Raw genomic sequence first — 14,259 nt, 5'->3', positions numbered from 1 at the left:
ACTGTTAATAAGGCAAACACCAGGATGTAACCAATCTGGCTGTTTCTGTACCTCATTTCCATTTCCCGTACATTTCTTTTCCTGTCTTTTTTTTCCACCGCATGGCTATGCTGGAGCCTTTCTGAATCTATTCTGGTTCAGAGGCTGCCTGATTTGTGAGTTGTTCTTTGCTCAATTAATCTCTGTTAAATATAATTTGTCTAAGGTTTTTATTTTAACATATATAAATTAAATATTCCTAAAACTCTCAGAAATATAGGAACTAACCCAAATGCTTTCAGGTGTACGTGATTTCAGTAAATCTGTAAATGAGACAAGTATAATATTGTTAGTTTAATAAAAACAGCTGTGTTTTCAGAGTTATCAGCATTGAGTACCATGCTGAGCACACGTTTTGCTTCTACCTGGGCTTACTACTCAAATAAACTAATATATTTACCAATGTTTAAGATTATAGAATTTACAGATTTGATTTTAATTAAACAGAATCATTATTCTGACAAAGTTTATATCAACAGTAATTGTGTTTTATAATGTTTCTGCTTAGATGTAGTTTTCAAAATCTTTTTGGTAACTTGAAACCTTAACGGTATACTAAGTTAAATTAAATGGCAGGTATTCATTGAAAATCTAGATCACTTCTAAGTAGGATAAAATATTAACACATTAATTGCTGATCATAAGTTTATCTGCTTTTAGCTTCTTATTTTTTACAAATGCTAAAGACATTTGGGTTTGTTAAAAAGGATGTTCTTTTTGCCACATTGGGGAATTGTACTAAGAAGAATATGCATCTAGAAATTGTGAGATTGTATATTCACAAAATTTGCTAAAATGCCAAAAAATGCTGATATACAATAGGCAATTCACAGTTGTCTAACAGTTTTCTCTGGAAAATAAAGGATAATAAGGGTTGAAAATTATAATCAATCATATGTAAATTGAACTACTAGACATAATCAGGATGAAGGAAAAACCTCTGTGTGCAAAGTATTCAAGTAATGTAGAATGTGGTTTTGTTACAGGAAAAAGAGCAATTCTTTCCTAAAGGAGCTGTTTACCTATTATTCCTGAACGAGGAAGAGGAAAGGACCAAAACCTGAAAGGGAAGTATGGGGAAGACAGAGAAAGAGAATTTTATCTTGTGTGGTCATGTTGGCTAAGATTGAGTAGATTTACTGTGAGGTTTTTAAATGAGCTTTAATATTAACAGTGTACTGATGCAAAACCAGAGTTTCATTTTCTCTCTCTTAAAAAAAAACATTTTTTAGATTATCTTATTTCTGTTCTTAATAAGAGGTTGTAAAAGGTTTTTCTTTACCTTTTGAAAAATCTGCCTAGGAAACTACCACAGTCTGAATATTTGTGTCCCCGCAAAGTTCTTAGGGTGAAACCTAATCACCAATGTGATGATGTTAGAAGGTGGGGCCTATTGGGAGGTGACTAGATCATGAGAACAGAGCCTTTATGAATGAACGCCCTTGTAAAAGGGACCTCAGAGAGCTACCTTGCCCCTTCCACCACATAAGGACACTGCCAGAAAGCACTATCTATGAACCAGAATGTAGGCCCTCACCAGACACTAAATCTGCCTTGATCTGGGACTTTCCAGCCTCCACAACTGTGAGAAATTTGTTGTTTATAAGCTACCCAGTCTATGGTATTTTTTTGCAGCCCAAACAAACTGAAGAAACTAAGACAGAAACAAAGACTCTGTGTCTTATCAGAATAATTTCCTGTGTTTTTTTTGTTTTTGTTTTTGTTTTTTTTTTTGTTTTTTGTTTTTTTTTTGAGACAGGGTCTCACTCTGTCACCCAGGCTGGAGTGCAAGTGCGTGATCATGGCTCACTGCAGTCTCAACCTCCCGGTGATCCTCTCACCTCAGCCTCCCAAGTATCTGGGACTACAGGTGCGAGCCAACATGCCAGGCTAATTTTTTTTTTTTATTTTTTGTAGAGACAAGGTCTCCCTAGGTTGCCCAGGCTGATCTCAAACTCTGGGGCTCAAGTGATCCTCTGACCTCGGTCTCCCAAAGTGCTGGGATTACAGGCATGAGCCACTACTCCTGGCCTTCCTGTGCTTTTTGTCTTTATCATGTCCTAGATCATTTAAGAGAACCAAGTCTTCTAAATATTAAAAGAGCTAAGTTTTGTTTCTCTTTTTGTTTCTTACAATTGTGTTGCTCCCTATATTTACTTTTGAAATCTCTTAGTGTCATATAGGTTAAATAAATAACTAAGAATTGTTTCACAGTGACCTGTAATGTTGGTTAATCAAGTACTCAAATCTTTTGACATTTCTGATAACTTTTGATATTTTGCCTTTCCAAAGCCAAATCCTAAATAAAATCCTGGTCTTGAACTGACTGAAATTTCCCAGAGGGACGCTTGAAAATCTCAAAGGATTTGTTCTTACCTATAAAAAGATACATTAAACTAATTAGGTTTATTTGATAACTTGAAGTCTATGGAAAGCGTTGTCAAATAAAAAGAGATGTTTAACTGTCTTTAGGTTACATTTGTATAGGTAAATGTTATGAATACAAATATTTCGGGAATTATATAAAGTTCCTAGAAATTTGTCAATGCCCTTGCTGGCATGATACGTCTTTATGCTTCTTTGTCTGATGGTAGACAACAATGACAAAATATTATCAGTTATCATTTTGTTATTATTTTAATGTTTCATGCTACAGAAACAACAAAACTGCCTTGTCAACTGTGTCACAGTGAACTTTCAGCAGATCTTTAACTATGACTATTTTAAGCCTTTTGTCATTCAGATAGTAATTGTTATCTGATGTTTCTCTGAAAACTCTTGCAATCAGCTACTAGCAAAAATGCTTATTTTCAACATAAACAGATTGTCTCTGAGATCCGTGGAAAGGACTATGACAGGTACCCTGGGGTACAGGCTTCTGGTGGCATTGCTTAAATAATTGAGATCATACCACTGGAATGAGTAAGGATTGCCAGAACTCTAGTGGATCAGCTAATGAGTTCATTAACTGCTAACTCAATCAAGCAGAACAAGACTGAATTACATAGGACTGAATGATAAATGATTATAATTTGTATCGTTTTTTGTTTAGAACATTGCTAGTTTTTCAATCAATGTTCTGTTTTTCAGATACAAGGAACCCCGTTCTCTTTTCTCCTAAGCTATCTATAACTCACAATAATTTGGTAGATCTATACCTTTGTAAACAAACATGAAATATATCTTTTTTCTCTCTACTTGATTCCTCCAGAATTCAGAAGCTCTTATTGAATATTCCTATTTTCATAGCATTATAGCTATTTGCATAAGTTGAATAACAATCTGTTCTGCTTTTAACAGGACATAATTGGGAAACTTGGTTATGAAACCACCTTTGCAAAAATTATGACAGTGAGAAAATAATGACAGTGGAGGAGATCGGATCTAGCCAACCCCCCTCTTGCCTTTAGCATTTAAACTGCCAAACTAGCTTTGGAAGATATTTAGCTTATAGTTTAAATGATAGTAGCCCTTCTCCAAAATTCAAATGACTTTCTAAAGAGACCACAAGGCTATGAGGAGGAAAGGAGCCCGAATTCTGCTAAGGTGTAGACATAAATGGTTGCCAGCTGTTATTCCAGAGGTCACAAGATATGCAGCTTCTCCAATTATTCCTGCAGATAACATCACTACGGTAGAACCTAAGATTGGCCTTTTGAGATAGCTTTTCATGTTTTTGGCATGTCTGACACCCATGGCTCCACCTGGAGCCATGTCCTCCTGTGTCCCCACCCATAATCAACTCAGCATAAGAGGACAGCTTCACCTCCCTATGATTTCATCTCCAACCCAACCATCAGCAACAGCAAACATCCACTGCCTAGCCACCCCTACTCCTTCCTCCAAATTGGCTTTGAGAAAACCCTAACCTACAAGCCTTTGATGAGACTGATTTGAGCAATAACTCAGTCTCTCGTGTAGCATGGCTGGCCTCATGTCAATTAAACTCTTTCTATACTCAATTCCGTGAATCAATGTTGTTTGTGCAGCAGGCAGGAAGAACCCATCAGGCAGTTACAGTTATATTACCAAGTCTTTGCAGAATGTCATATTTGTGAATTGCATGGAATCTGATATGACTAAACAGTTTTAAGGAACTAAGATTGACTTTATGGAGCCAGGGTTTTCAAAGCCCTCTTGGAAAAACAGATTCGATACCTGTATTACAGAATTCTCAGCCTTACAGATGAGTAAAAAAGGTCACTTCCTAGGAAACTTAGAATATTTGGGAGACCTCAAGGAGAAAGGAATTCACCCAAATCTATAAGTATTACAGATGAAATCTGATGACAAGTTCTTGGCCTGACTTCTAGCATCAAGAAACCTCTAAAAGTCCAATCTGAGATTCCTTATAAGAGTTCTGGCAATGCAAACTTTAAAAAGCCCTAAGTGGTCAATTACCATTCTTGCTGTGCTTGTGCAAATGATCAGACCAAATTTAAAGAGACTAATTTTGTAACCAAAAGTAATCTTACTTTGATTATCTTTGGTCAAAATGCAGGTGATTGTAAAGAGAAATTTTATGTTTTGATGAAAAACTATAACCCACCCTTCTGAGTGATCAGATTCTAGTCCTGTTCATCACCTTTGAGATAGTTTTCACCTCTTTGTAAACTAGATCCTTCTGTCTTGCCCATTTTGCCAGTAATTAACACTTCTAACTTTTCTCCTACCCACCTGACATGGCACCACTGAGAACTAAAACCTAACTTCCTAGATCATTATTAAGACTCTGGGTTATCTTGTTACAAAGCCCTAAAAGCTGAAGTGGGACAATATGATATAAAATTCAAAGGACTTATTGCTACAACAGTTTGGTCCACTCAGGAAGTTCACCAAACTCTCACCTCTTCTCTGCTCTGCTCTGGAAAATAACCATAACTGTGACACTGATGTTCTCATCCACCGTCTAAACATGCTTCAAGACCAACATCTAGACATCTTCTCAACTGTCTGCCCTCCGTACTCAAAACCTAGATTTATAATCTATCCCAACCATTAATCTGTGCTTTTCTGGTTCCTCATTCTATGCTCTTGTTCTCCTCTGCAGATCTCTTACCTCACAATTTCTAGCCTAAATCTTCCCTCTATAGAAATCAACCTAGCTTCTTTCATGTATGTTGAAACTTCAAGGGAAGTTTCAGATGAGGGAAATGTTATCCACCGAAACCCTACAGTTGGTATAAAGATTATTTTAAAGTGAAAACATTTAAGCTAAAGAAGATGCAAAAAGAAATCTTAGCCGAACTTCCGTTACGTGACTCTAGCAGAGTCTCCAGAGAAAACCCTTCTGTTAACCTCTGCGAAAGGGAGTTTCCTGTGGATTCAGCTGCTGTGGAGATAGCCCAGTTCCTGCCCAGCTCCCATGGCATTAAAAAACCCAATGGAACCTTCCATACCTTCTCACTGAAGCCCTTAAGTAAACCTTTTGTTAAGTTTGATATATAAATCTTTTATTTCTGGCTATTCAGGAAGTAATTTATCCTTGAGATCTCCCACATGTACTCATAAATAAACTTTGTCTTCTCTCCAGTTAAACTGTTATCAGTTAATTTGCAGGCCCCAAAACATCTGCACCTAAGTTGGAATAAGAAAAGTTTTTCTCCCAACATAATCATTTCTTCTCATTTTCCAGAAGCATGTCACATCAATCCTTCACTATTCCAATAGACATAATAATAGAAAACATATCAACACAGGCAAAGAATGTCAGAAAATGGGAAATTTCCTTTAGGCAAAAATTCAATTTTCTAAGTGAGTCAGTAGGTGGCACCAAAGAAGAAAGAAGTACATCTCCATAAATGCACAGATCACTCTGAGTCCTGAAAATCCAATAAAAGTTACCCCTATAGATGGTCTGTGCTGTTTTATCCTTAAATGTCCTACTTTAGCACAGGTTTCTACTGAAAACTGCCTCAAGATCTCTTTGAAAGGAAATAAAAAAATCACAAATAAAAATAACACTTAGAAAACACTTGGAAAAAAAATTTCACATATTACTGCCAAAACCTGATTCTGGACATCCACCTTTCTGGGTTAGACGCAAATTACATCATATTCAAAAAATATGGGCTGCTCACAGCGGCTCATGCCTGTATAATCCCAGCACTTTGGGAGGCTGAGGCAGAAAGATCGCTGGAGGCCAAGAGTCTGAGACCAGCCTGAGCAACATAGAGAGACCCCATCTCTACCAAAAAAATTTTTTTAATTAGATGGATGTGGTGATGCATGCCTGTAGTCTCTGAGGCGGGAGGATCTCTTGAGCCCAGGAGTTCAAAGCTGCTGTGAGTATGACTACACCACTGCGGTCCATCCTGGGTGACAAAGTGAGACCCTGTCTCAAAAAAAAAAAAAAGGAAAAAAGAAACATGGGTTCTTCTCAGATGTGATCCACTGAGGCAGAAGCAAGAGGATCAGCACAGAGAAATCTGTTCTTAAGTGAGAGGAATAGGTGCATTTTGTCTGACCCTGAACCTTTTTGGCATTTCAAATGGCAGGGCAGGGACTTCTACCATTAACCTGTATATATATACATGATTAAAAAAAGAAAAAAAGACATTTCCCCTATTTGAATGGTAATCTTTCCAAAGATTCTAAGCCAAAAGGGGACTGAGCTCTAGTAGCCTCATAGAAAGGCTTTTTTGTTGTTGTTTCTTAATAAAAATATTTAGCTTCCCAGCTACTCCAGAGGCTGAGGCAGGAGGATCACTTGAGCCCAGGAGTTCAAGGCGGCCAGCCTGGGCGACATAGCAAGATCCCATTTCAAAAAAAAAAAAATCAGCAATGTCGAGAAAGAATGGTCCCTTAAATTCTTAAAGATACCTCACAAATGCATCTTGCCATTCTTCCTCATCCCAAATAAACATCAAAGCAGCACATCACCCAAGATACAGTTACTAAATTCATTTAGCTATATTAATTAAAATAAGGAGAGATGTTCCTCCTCTGCAAACACTGATAATACCTGCATGGCTAAGGCAGCACTTCTCCCCAAGTCCTCCTCTCTAACAAGGTGTGAGCTGTAGGCCTCCACTTACCCTGGCAAATTCCATGGGTTTAGGAAGAAGGCACATGACCATGACATCGAAGCGAACATCACATACGGTCTTCAGCCATTTGGTGACAAACTGAGGCTTCAGCTTTTCTACCAGACTTCCCACTTCATCATCCATCATATACGCAGTGGAGTGAAACCACTGAAACACCATGGCCACCAGCCGGGCCAAGCTTTCTGTAGGCGTGTTCTCACTGGGTGTGCAGAGGCTCACCTAGAAGTAGGTAGATTAGAACCTTGTTCGGCTTCCATCCATCTTTACAAAATTATTACAGGTGCATTAAGAGGCAAAAAATAAAAATAAAAATAAAAAGATATCCCAGATAATCTGTTTGAAATAGGCAGTTTTAAAAATGGGGATCGCTTATCCAGAAACTGTGTTCCTTTCTACAGGGATAGATGGATTGCAACAACAATTTTCCCTCAAGATTTCACCTTCCAATTAAGCATTTTCTCCTACAAGAAATCTATTATATAATCTGCACCAGATAAATGCTTCTAAAAAGTTAGGTCAACAAAATGATATTTCATCAATATCCTCAATGAAAATAATGTATATACATTTCAGTTCTAAAATGATCATATTTTGCTAAGAATTGTGTATTAGTAATAATTCAGATACCTTGGAGTCCCCCCAATTCACTATCATAAATAGACTTTTTTTTTTTTTTTTGAGATGGAGTCTCCCTCTGTCGCCCAGGCTGGAGTGCAGTGGCGCAATCTCGGCTCACTGCAAGCTCCGCCTCCCGGGTTCACGCCATTCTCCTGCCTCAGCCTCCCGAGTAGCTGGGACTACAGGCGCTTGCCACCATGCCCAGCTAATATTTTGTATTTTTAGTCGAGACAGGGTTTCACTGTGTTAGCCAGGATGGTCTCGATCTCCTGACCTCGTGATCTGCCCGTCTTGGCCTCCCAAAGTGCTGGGATTACAGGCGTGAGCCAACGCTCCCGGCCCATAAATAGACTTTTTAAAACATCATTCATTCATTTACTATGAACTAATCTTCTATTGAGTACTATGGCAGGGTCCAGGAATAAAAAAAATAAATAAAACATTGTCCTTGCCTTCAAAGAGTTCACAGTAGTAGCCATTGTGTCATTAAATAATAACTTCTAGGAAGCAAGATATGTGAAATCAACAATTAAATGCCAATTTGGTAAAGACTCTTTCACGGAACTATGTGCAAGCATAATAGAGATATATCACTATGGAGACTGAATTAATGTCTCCAATGGGCAAAACAAAAGCCTGCTTCTCTGCAGCATTGGTAAATTCAGCTTGCTTGGGACGTTAGATCTGTATGTTTGATCTCTACTGAATAGATGTTGAAGTTAAATCAGTCAATAGCAATCATATTCCTTGCATTACTTTGGCTATAACGTCTCTGGTGTACATAGACATATCATAAATACACAAAAAGCTCCACAGAGACTGAACTTTCAAGAAAAACTTCATCTACATAGGTGATGGGATGTGAATTATCTGTATATGTTATTGAATCCAGTACTTGACAGTATATACTAGCAACTTTCCTACTTGTACCAGTCTAGATCCTGATACTGTAGGTTTAACACCTGGCTCTTCATCAAAATCAACGGCCAAGAGCTTTTTAAAAAATTCCCAAGATTCTGGAATGCGATCTGGGCATTGTTAGTTTTTAAAAGCTTTCCTAGCTAAATCTAACATGCAGCTCAGGATTGACAGCTATTGCCATAGCTTCAGCCCCATTGCTAAGGTTAATTTTTCACTATTTCCTCCTTTTAAAAGAACAGGAGAAATTCCTCTTCAGTACAATTTTGAAATGAGAAATAAGAAAGTGGAGAATAGTTAACTTCTTTTTCTTACTAAGAACCATATTCCGAATTGACTGAGCAGCCTCTGATCGTGTTTATCATCGTCCTTGTTATCAAAGTCAGCATTATCCAGGGAATGGTGGGAAGAGGAGAGGCCCAGCTGCCGCCGCCGGTTCAGCTCATGCTCTCGCTGCTCAGCATGGAACTCGGCTTCTTTCAACAAGCTGCCAAAGAGCAGTGTGATTTCAAGTTAGACTGTGAAAAAACACATTCTAGATCATGACCCATTCAGAGGAAGTACCTCATGAGTACTCAAGCATCCTGGATTGCTCTTCTTTAAATTGAGTACTGTATTACTGAGTTACTGAGTACTGTGCATCCTGAGTTACTCCAGGATGCCTCATTCTATTTTCCTACTATTTTATACTCCATTCCCATTTCAAAGATGAACAAACTGAGGCACAAAGAGGCTAGTTCCTCCAATCAATTAGCATCAAGCAGAACTGATCCTTTCTGACTTCTGGTTCACCAACCATCCCACTATAAGTCAATGCTTCTTCTATATCTATCATGAAACTGTGCAGACAGCAAATGCATGATACAAGGAAAGGTTGAGGAGCTTGTACCCAAATGGAAAAATATTCACCATTTGATATTCAAAGACACGAAAGTGAAACAGTGAAAATTCTTTTTTCCGTTTGCTAAACAATTTCCAATTTTAAAAAACAACACTCAGTATTGGTAAGTTTTATACATGGTGTTGGCATTGTAAATCCATACACATGCTTTGAAAAGCAACTTGGTAATGTATTAAGAGCCATGTAAATATTCATACCCTTTGAACCAAGGTATTTGATATCTGGTCATCTACCCTAAGAAAATAAAAAATATAGGTACAGCACTATGTACAAAAATATTTCTCAAAGCGTTACTTATAAAAGTAAAAAACTGGAAGCAGTCTAAATATGTAACGATAGAGAAAAGTAAGTTACAGCTAGATTAATATTATATCCACTACAAATGATAAATATGGAAACCATGCAACGATGTGGAGAAGAGCTAATAGTGTAATGTTATTTCAAAAAGAATTGTGGATACACTGATTACAGTTATAGAAATGAAACATACATTTAAATAAAATTAGAACATAAGCAACACTGATGATGATGGTGATAACATCATCATCAGTATGGCTGAGTGTTTTTATTTCTTTTCAAACTTTCCATAATGTTCGATTTGACAAACATTAATTGTATTTCTACTACGTGTCAGCCACTGGGATAAGAGAAACAGAAAAGACTTGGCCTCTATCCTTTAACACTTAAATTCTAATATTATTATTATTTTTTTAATTTATTGTTTTGAGACGGAGTCTTGCTCTGTCTCCCAGACTGGAGTGCAGTGGCGCAATCTCAGCTCACTGCAACCTCCGCCTCCCAGGTTCAAGCGATTCTCCTGCCTCAGCCTCCTGAGTAGCTGGGATTACAGGCAGGCGCCAACACGCCCAGCTAATTTTTGTATTTTTAATAGAGACGGGGTTTCACCATGTTGGTCAGGCTGGTCTCGAAATCCTGACCTCGTGATCCACCCGCCTCGGTCTCTCAAAGTGCTGGGATTACAGGCGCGAGCCACTGCGCCGGGCAATATTATTTATTTAATTAAAAAAAAAAATCTTGCCTGGAGCCAGGCACGGTGGATCACGCCTGTAATCCCAGCACTTTGGGAGGCCGAGGCGGGTGGATCATCTGAGGTCAGGAGTTCAAGACCAGCCTGGCCAGCATGGTGAAACCCCGTCTCTACTAAAAATACAAAAATTAGCCGGGCGTGGGGGCGCGCACCTGTAATCCCAGCTACTCAGGAGGCTGAGGCAGGAGAATCACTTGAACCCAGGAGGCGTAGGTTGCAGTGAGCCGAGATTGTACCACTGCACTCCAGCCTGGGCGACAGAGCAAGACTCTGTCTCAAAACAAAACAAAATAAAACAAAAACAAGCAAACAAAAAATCTTGCCTCGATGAGTATCAGACAAAAAGAGAGGAAGGGTAGAAGTTATTTCAATTGCTTTTTTTTTTTTTTTTTGGTCATGTGATAGAAGAAAAAAAACCCAGTAGCCTGCAGGACCTGTCCCTGCTGTCCGTGTCTGACTACACAGGGTCGTGGTTTATCCCAGCATGGAATTACCTGGAGTTGTCCCGCACCTGTTTCCTATGCAGGTAATCCACCCTTGTTGCCTTCCCCGCCTCCTGGCTGGTTAATGCTGCTGTCAGTCAAGCCAGGCCTATTCACACGCTTCACTCTGATTGGCCCCTTCACCTAGTTCCCCTAACGCCCTCTCCTCAATGCTATTACTGAGCTCACCAAACCGTACCACAATGACGTGCTTATGTTTTTCTAGTCCCTACATGGGTAACTTAAGGGCAGAGACTATATTTTATTCCCTCCTGCCTCCCATGTGCCCAGCATAGTGCGTGGCACATAACTGGCATCCGTAAAAATATTCATTGAATTCATGAATTAAAATAGCATCATTACAACACTGTGGGAAGGTGAGCATCTGGGCTAAGGGCATTTGAGGTTGCATTAAATATGCACATCTCAGTGCGCGGAGCTTAGCTCAAAGCAAGGTGGAGTTGTCAGAGGCAGCTACTAAGAAACTGCGTGTTACCTGATCACGGCTTCCACAGCGCAGACCAGCTCCTCAGCGCCGCATTCCCGCGTGTTGATGGGCGGAGGAGAGGTCTGATAGAGGTGAGTCTCCGCAGCGGCCCCCACTTCATTACTGTGATGATTTGAGTGGCACCTCTTGCAGTACCGAACAGGCCTGTTTCCGTGACGACCACAGCACCCTGCTGAGAAGCAGGTGACAACTGCTCTTCTAACGTGGGAACTGCAGTTCTAGAAGCCAAGAAAGTGAAATCAATTAAAATTGACCACCGAGGTAAACTTGGCTAAGAATCAGAATAAATGAAAACTTAAGGGGCCACTCGAAGTGACAACACATTCAAGGGCCACTAGTTTCCAAAGCGCAGGTTATTCTCCCACTAGCTAGATTTCAGTCATAGTTAAAAAATAAAGGCGAGGAGTGTTTTCTATTCCTGTGAGTAGTAGAAATGCTCTAAATATCAGTGGCACTGTGTTGGGAAGCCCTGTGTAAAGTTACCTCGGCCATGGGGGGAGCGAGGAGGAGAACACTTTCTGGATTATTTCAAGTTAACATTCCAAGAGTTTTTCAGCAGAAATATAAAGAAAAAAACAGAACCATGGATCACAGAGTGCAACATCACAGCACATCAGGGAAGAAAAGAAATGATGTTAACTCCCGGAATAAACTCTTTCGAAATTATTTTATCCATCTGAAAGAGTAGATTTCTGCTACAGCTCCTCTGTCCTTGTTGCATTCAAGGACAGGTAGATGCTGCATTCAAAGACAGAGATTGTGCTGTGCCAAAGTGATGGCCTCAAGCCAGGCCTTCCCATACCCACCGGCACTCTGTGAAGACCACAGGGACATACACAGCCAGAACCCTTCATAGAGTCAGCATTGACATCAACCGCAGGAAGGGAACCGCAAATGAAGTGATGGGAACGAGAAAAGTGGTGGTGCGTAAGACATTTCCAAGTTCAGGGGTGGTACTGTTCAAGCTGCCCTGGTGGGAGGCAGAGGAGTGAGGCAGCACCCACATGAAGCTATTGGAGACGTGCCCCAAGCCTATGAGAGATGCGACCACCACATAGTCAATGTCTCTTTCAATAGTGCTTGTGAAGATGTGAACACCCCCAAGGGGGCGTTAGACTCTAAGCCTTTATGAACTCAGAGCTTGTGAGAGGAGGGAGATAAAATAATGAATTAATCCGTCTTCACCTAGAATTTAAAGGGAAAATATTGAGCTCAGGACAGTCCTTCCAGCCAGCATAGGATTCTCAAGGTAAGAAAAAGTTTCAAGGCAAACATCAAATCCAGGGCCCTATCAGGAAAATGTGGTCTCAGTAGGAAAAAAATGATAGCAAGGGCTCGAATATAAAACGCTTTGTTAAGAACTCAGAATTTAATATGGTACACCATTGACTCTTTTAGATAGACAAAAAAAAAAAAAAAAAAAGAAAGCCGGGGGTGGGTGGGGGGTGCCTTCTAAGGATCTTAAGGGCATACCTCAGCATCCACTTCATTCAACGATAAGGGTTCTAAGAATCGTAAGTCATCATTCCCAGGAGGCTCATAGAGAGCATAAGGTGTAGAAGGACTTATCCCAAAGAGGTTTGTGCATTTGACTCACGTTTAATGAAGCAGGTTTATAAATTGAGAATAAAAGCCCATGTTTTTAATGGAATTATACCATTGTAGATTGAAAGGGACAGAGACAGCCCAAAAAAGAAGATGTTTTGGGATTTCCAAACTTCTATAAGCAAAAAATAGGCTGATAAAACTACTTAGCTGTAAATGACAGGCTACTTTTTATGAGAAGGAAAAGATGGGCATCTCCCAGAGGGTGGGGCCTAGAGCCAAAGAGACCAGCTCCCAGGAAGCAGGACTCGCACCTAACTAAGGAACAAGTGACATGTGCCCTGTGACTTTCAGAATTTCTAAGGACTCCAGATACTCCATAAGAAATTACTCAAAATTTAGCGGCATAAAACAGCAACATTTAATTATGTTCATAGACTCTGTGGATCAGAGATTCGGACATGACTACCTTCCTCTCATTTCCTCACTTTTTACATGAGTCTCTACTGCAGTAATCCTACCCCTGTATCACTATTGCATGTTAGCTGTGCAGGATGCAGATAACATTTCTTTCATTCACAAGTATTCAAAGCAAAAGGAAGAATACTTAAGGAGCCAAGCCCAAAAAGCCTCATCTACACCTGAACTTGATTTTGATGAGAAGATCTTGGACCTCCAGTCAGGATTTTGCAAGTGGAAAGAATGCAAATAATCTGTGACCAGAGGTGGGTTCTCCACACTCCTCCCATCAAGAAGTCAAGGATAGTTTCCCTTCCCTTGAATCTGGATGGGCTTGCAGCTGCTTCAACCAATATAGCATGACAGAAATGATGCTTATAAAAGGACATGCAGCTTCCACTTGCTGCCTTGAGATGTTCTCTCTTCAGAAACTTCCTCATTAGATACTCCTCCCAGATCTTTGCCAGGATGCCATGAGACAGCCAAGCTACAGGGAGAGACCATGTTTAAGTCTTGAGTTAATGGCGCTGGCTTAGCCTAGTCTTCAAGTCACCCCATCCCAGAGCCCAAACATATGATCTAGAAACCTCTAGATAATTAAAACCCTCAGCATTCAAGTCTTCCCAGATGAAGCCCCAAACATCATCAAACAGAGATAAGCTATCTCCATCATGCCCTGTCCGAATCTCTGA

General features: G+C 39.8%; 1 protein-coding gene across 12 annotated transcripts in view; it reads right to left on the bottom strand.

Annotated features, from left to right (window-relative positions):
- Positions 1-14,259, bottom strand: part of UNC79 (unc-79 homolog, NALCN channel complex subunit) — a 277,012-nt gene that overhangs the window by 157,904 nt on the left and 104,849 nt on the right. For all 12 annotated transcript variants that reach the window (XM_055361283.2, XM_055361282.2, XM_063698138.1 and 9 more), the window contains 3 exons: positions 11,552-11,781; positions 8,940-9,111; positions 7,077-7,307 (listed from right to left, as the gene is read on the bottom strand). In XM_055361283.2, coding sequence (XP_055217258.2) covers positions 7,077-7,307; positions 8,940-9,111; positions 11,552-11,781 — 633 coding nt within the window. The remainder of the gene's footprint in view (positions 1-7,076; positions 7,308-8,939; positions 9,112-11,551; positions 11,782-14,259) is intronic.

The sequence above is a fragment of the Gorilla gorilla genome, chromosome 15 (assembly GCF_029281585.2).
Source record: "Gorilla gorilla gorilla isolate KB3781 chromosome 15, NHGRI_mGorGor1-v2.1_pri, whole genome shotgun sequence".
In the NCBI taxonomy this organism is placed as follows: Eukaryota; Metazoa; Chordata; class Mammalia; order Primates; family Hominidae; genus Gorilla; species Gorilla gorilla.
Note: the sequence above shows the minus strand (reverse complement) of the source record. Positions and strands in the feature narration are given on the sequence as shown.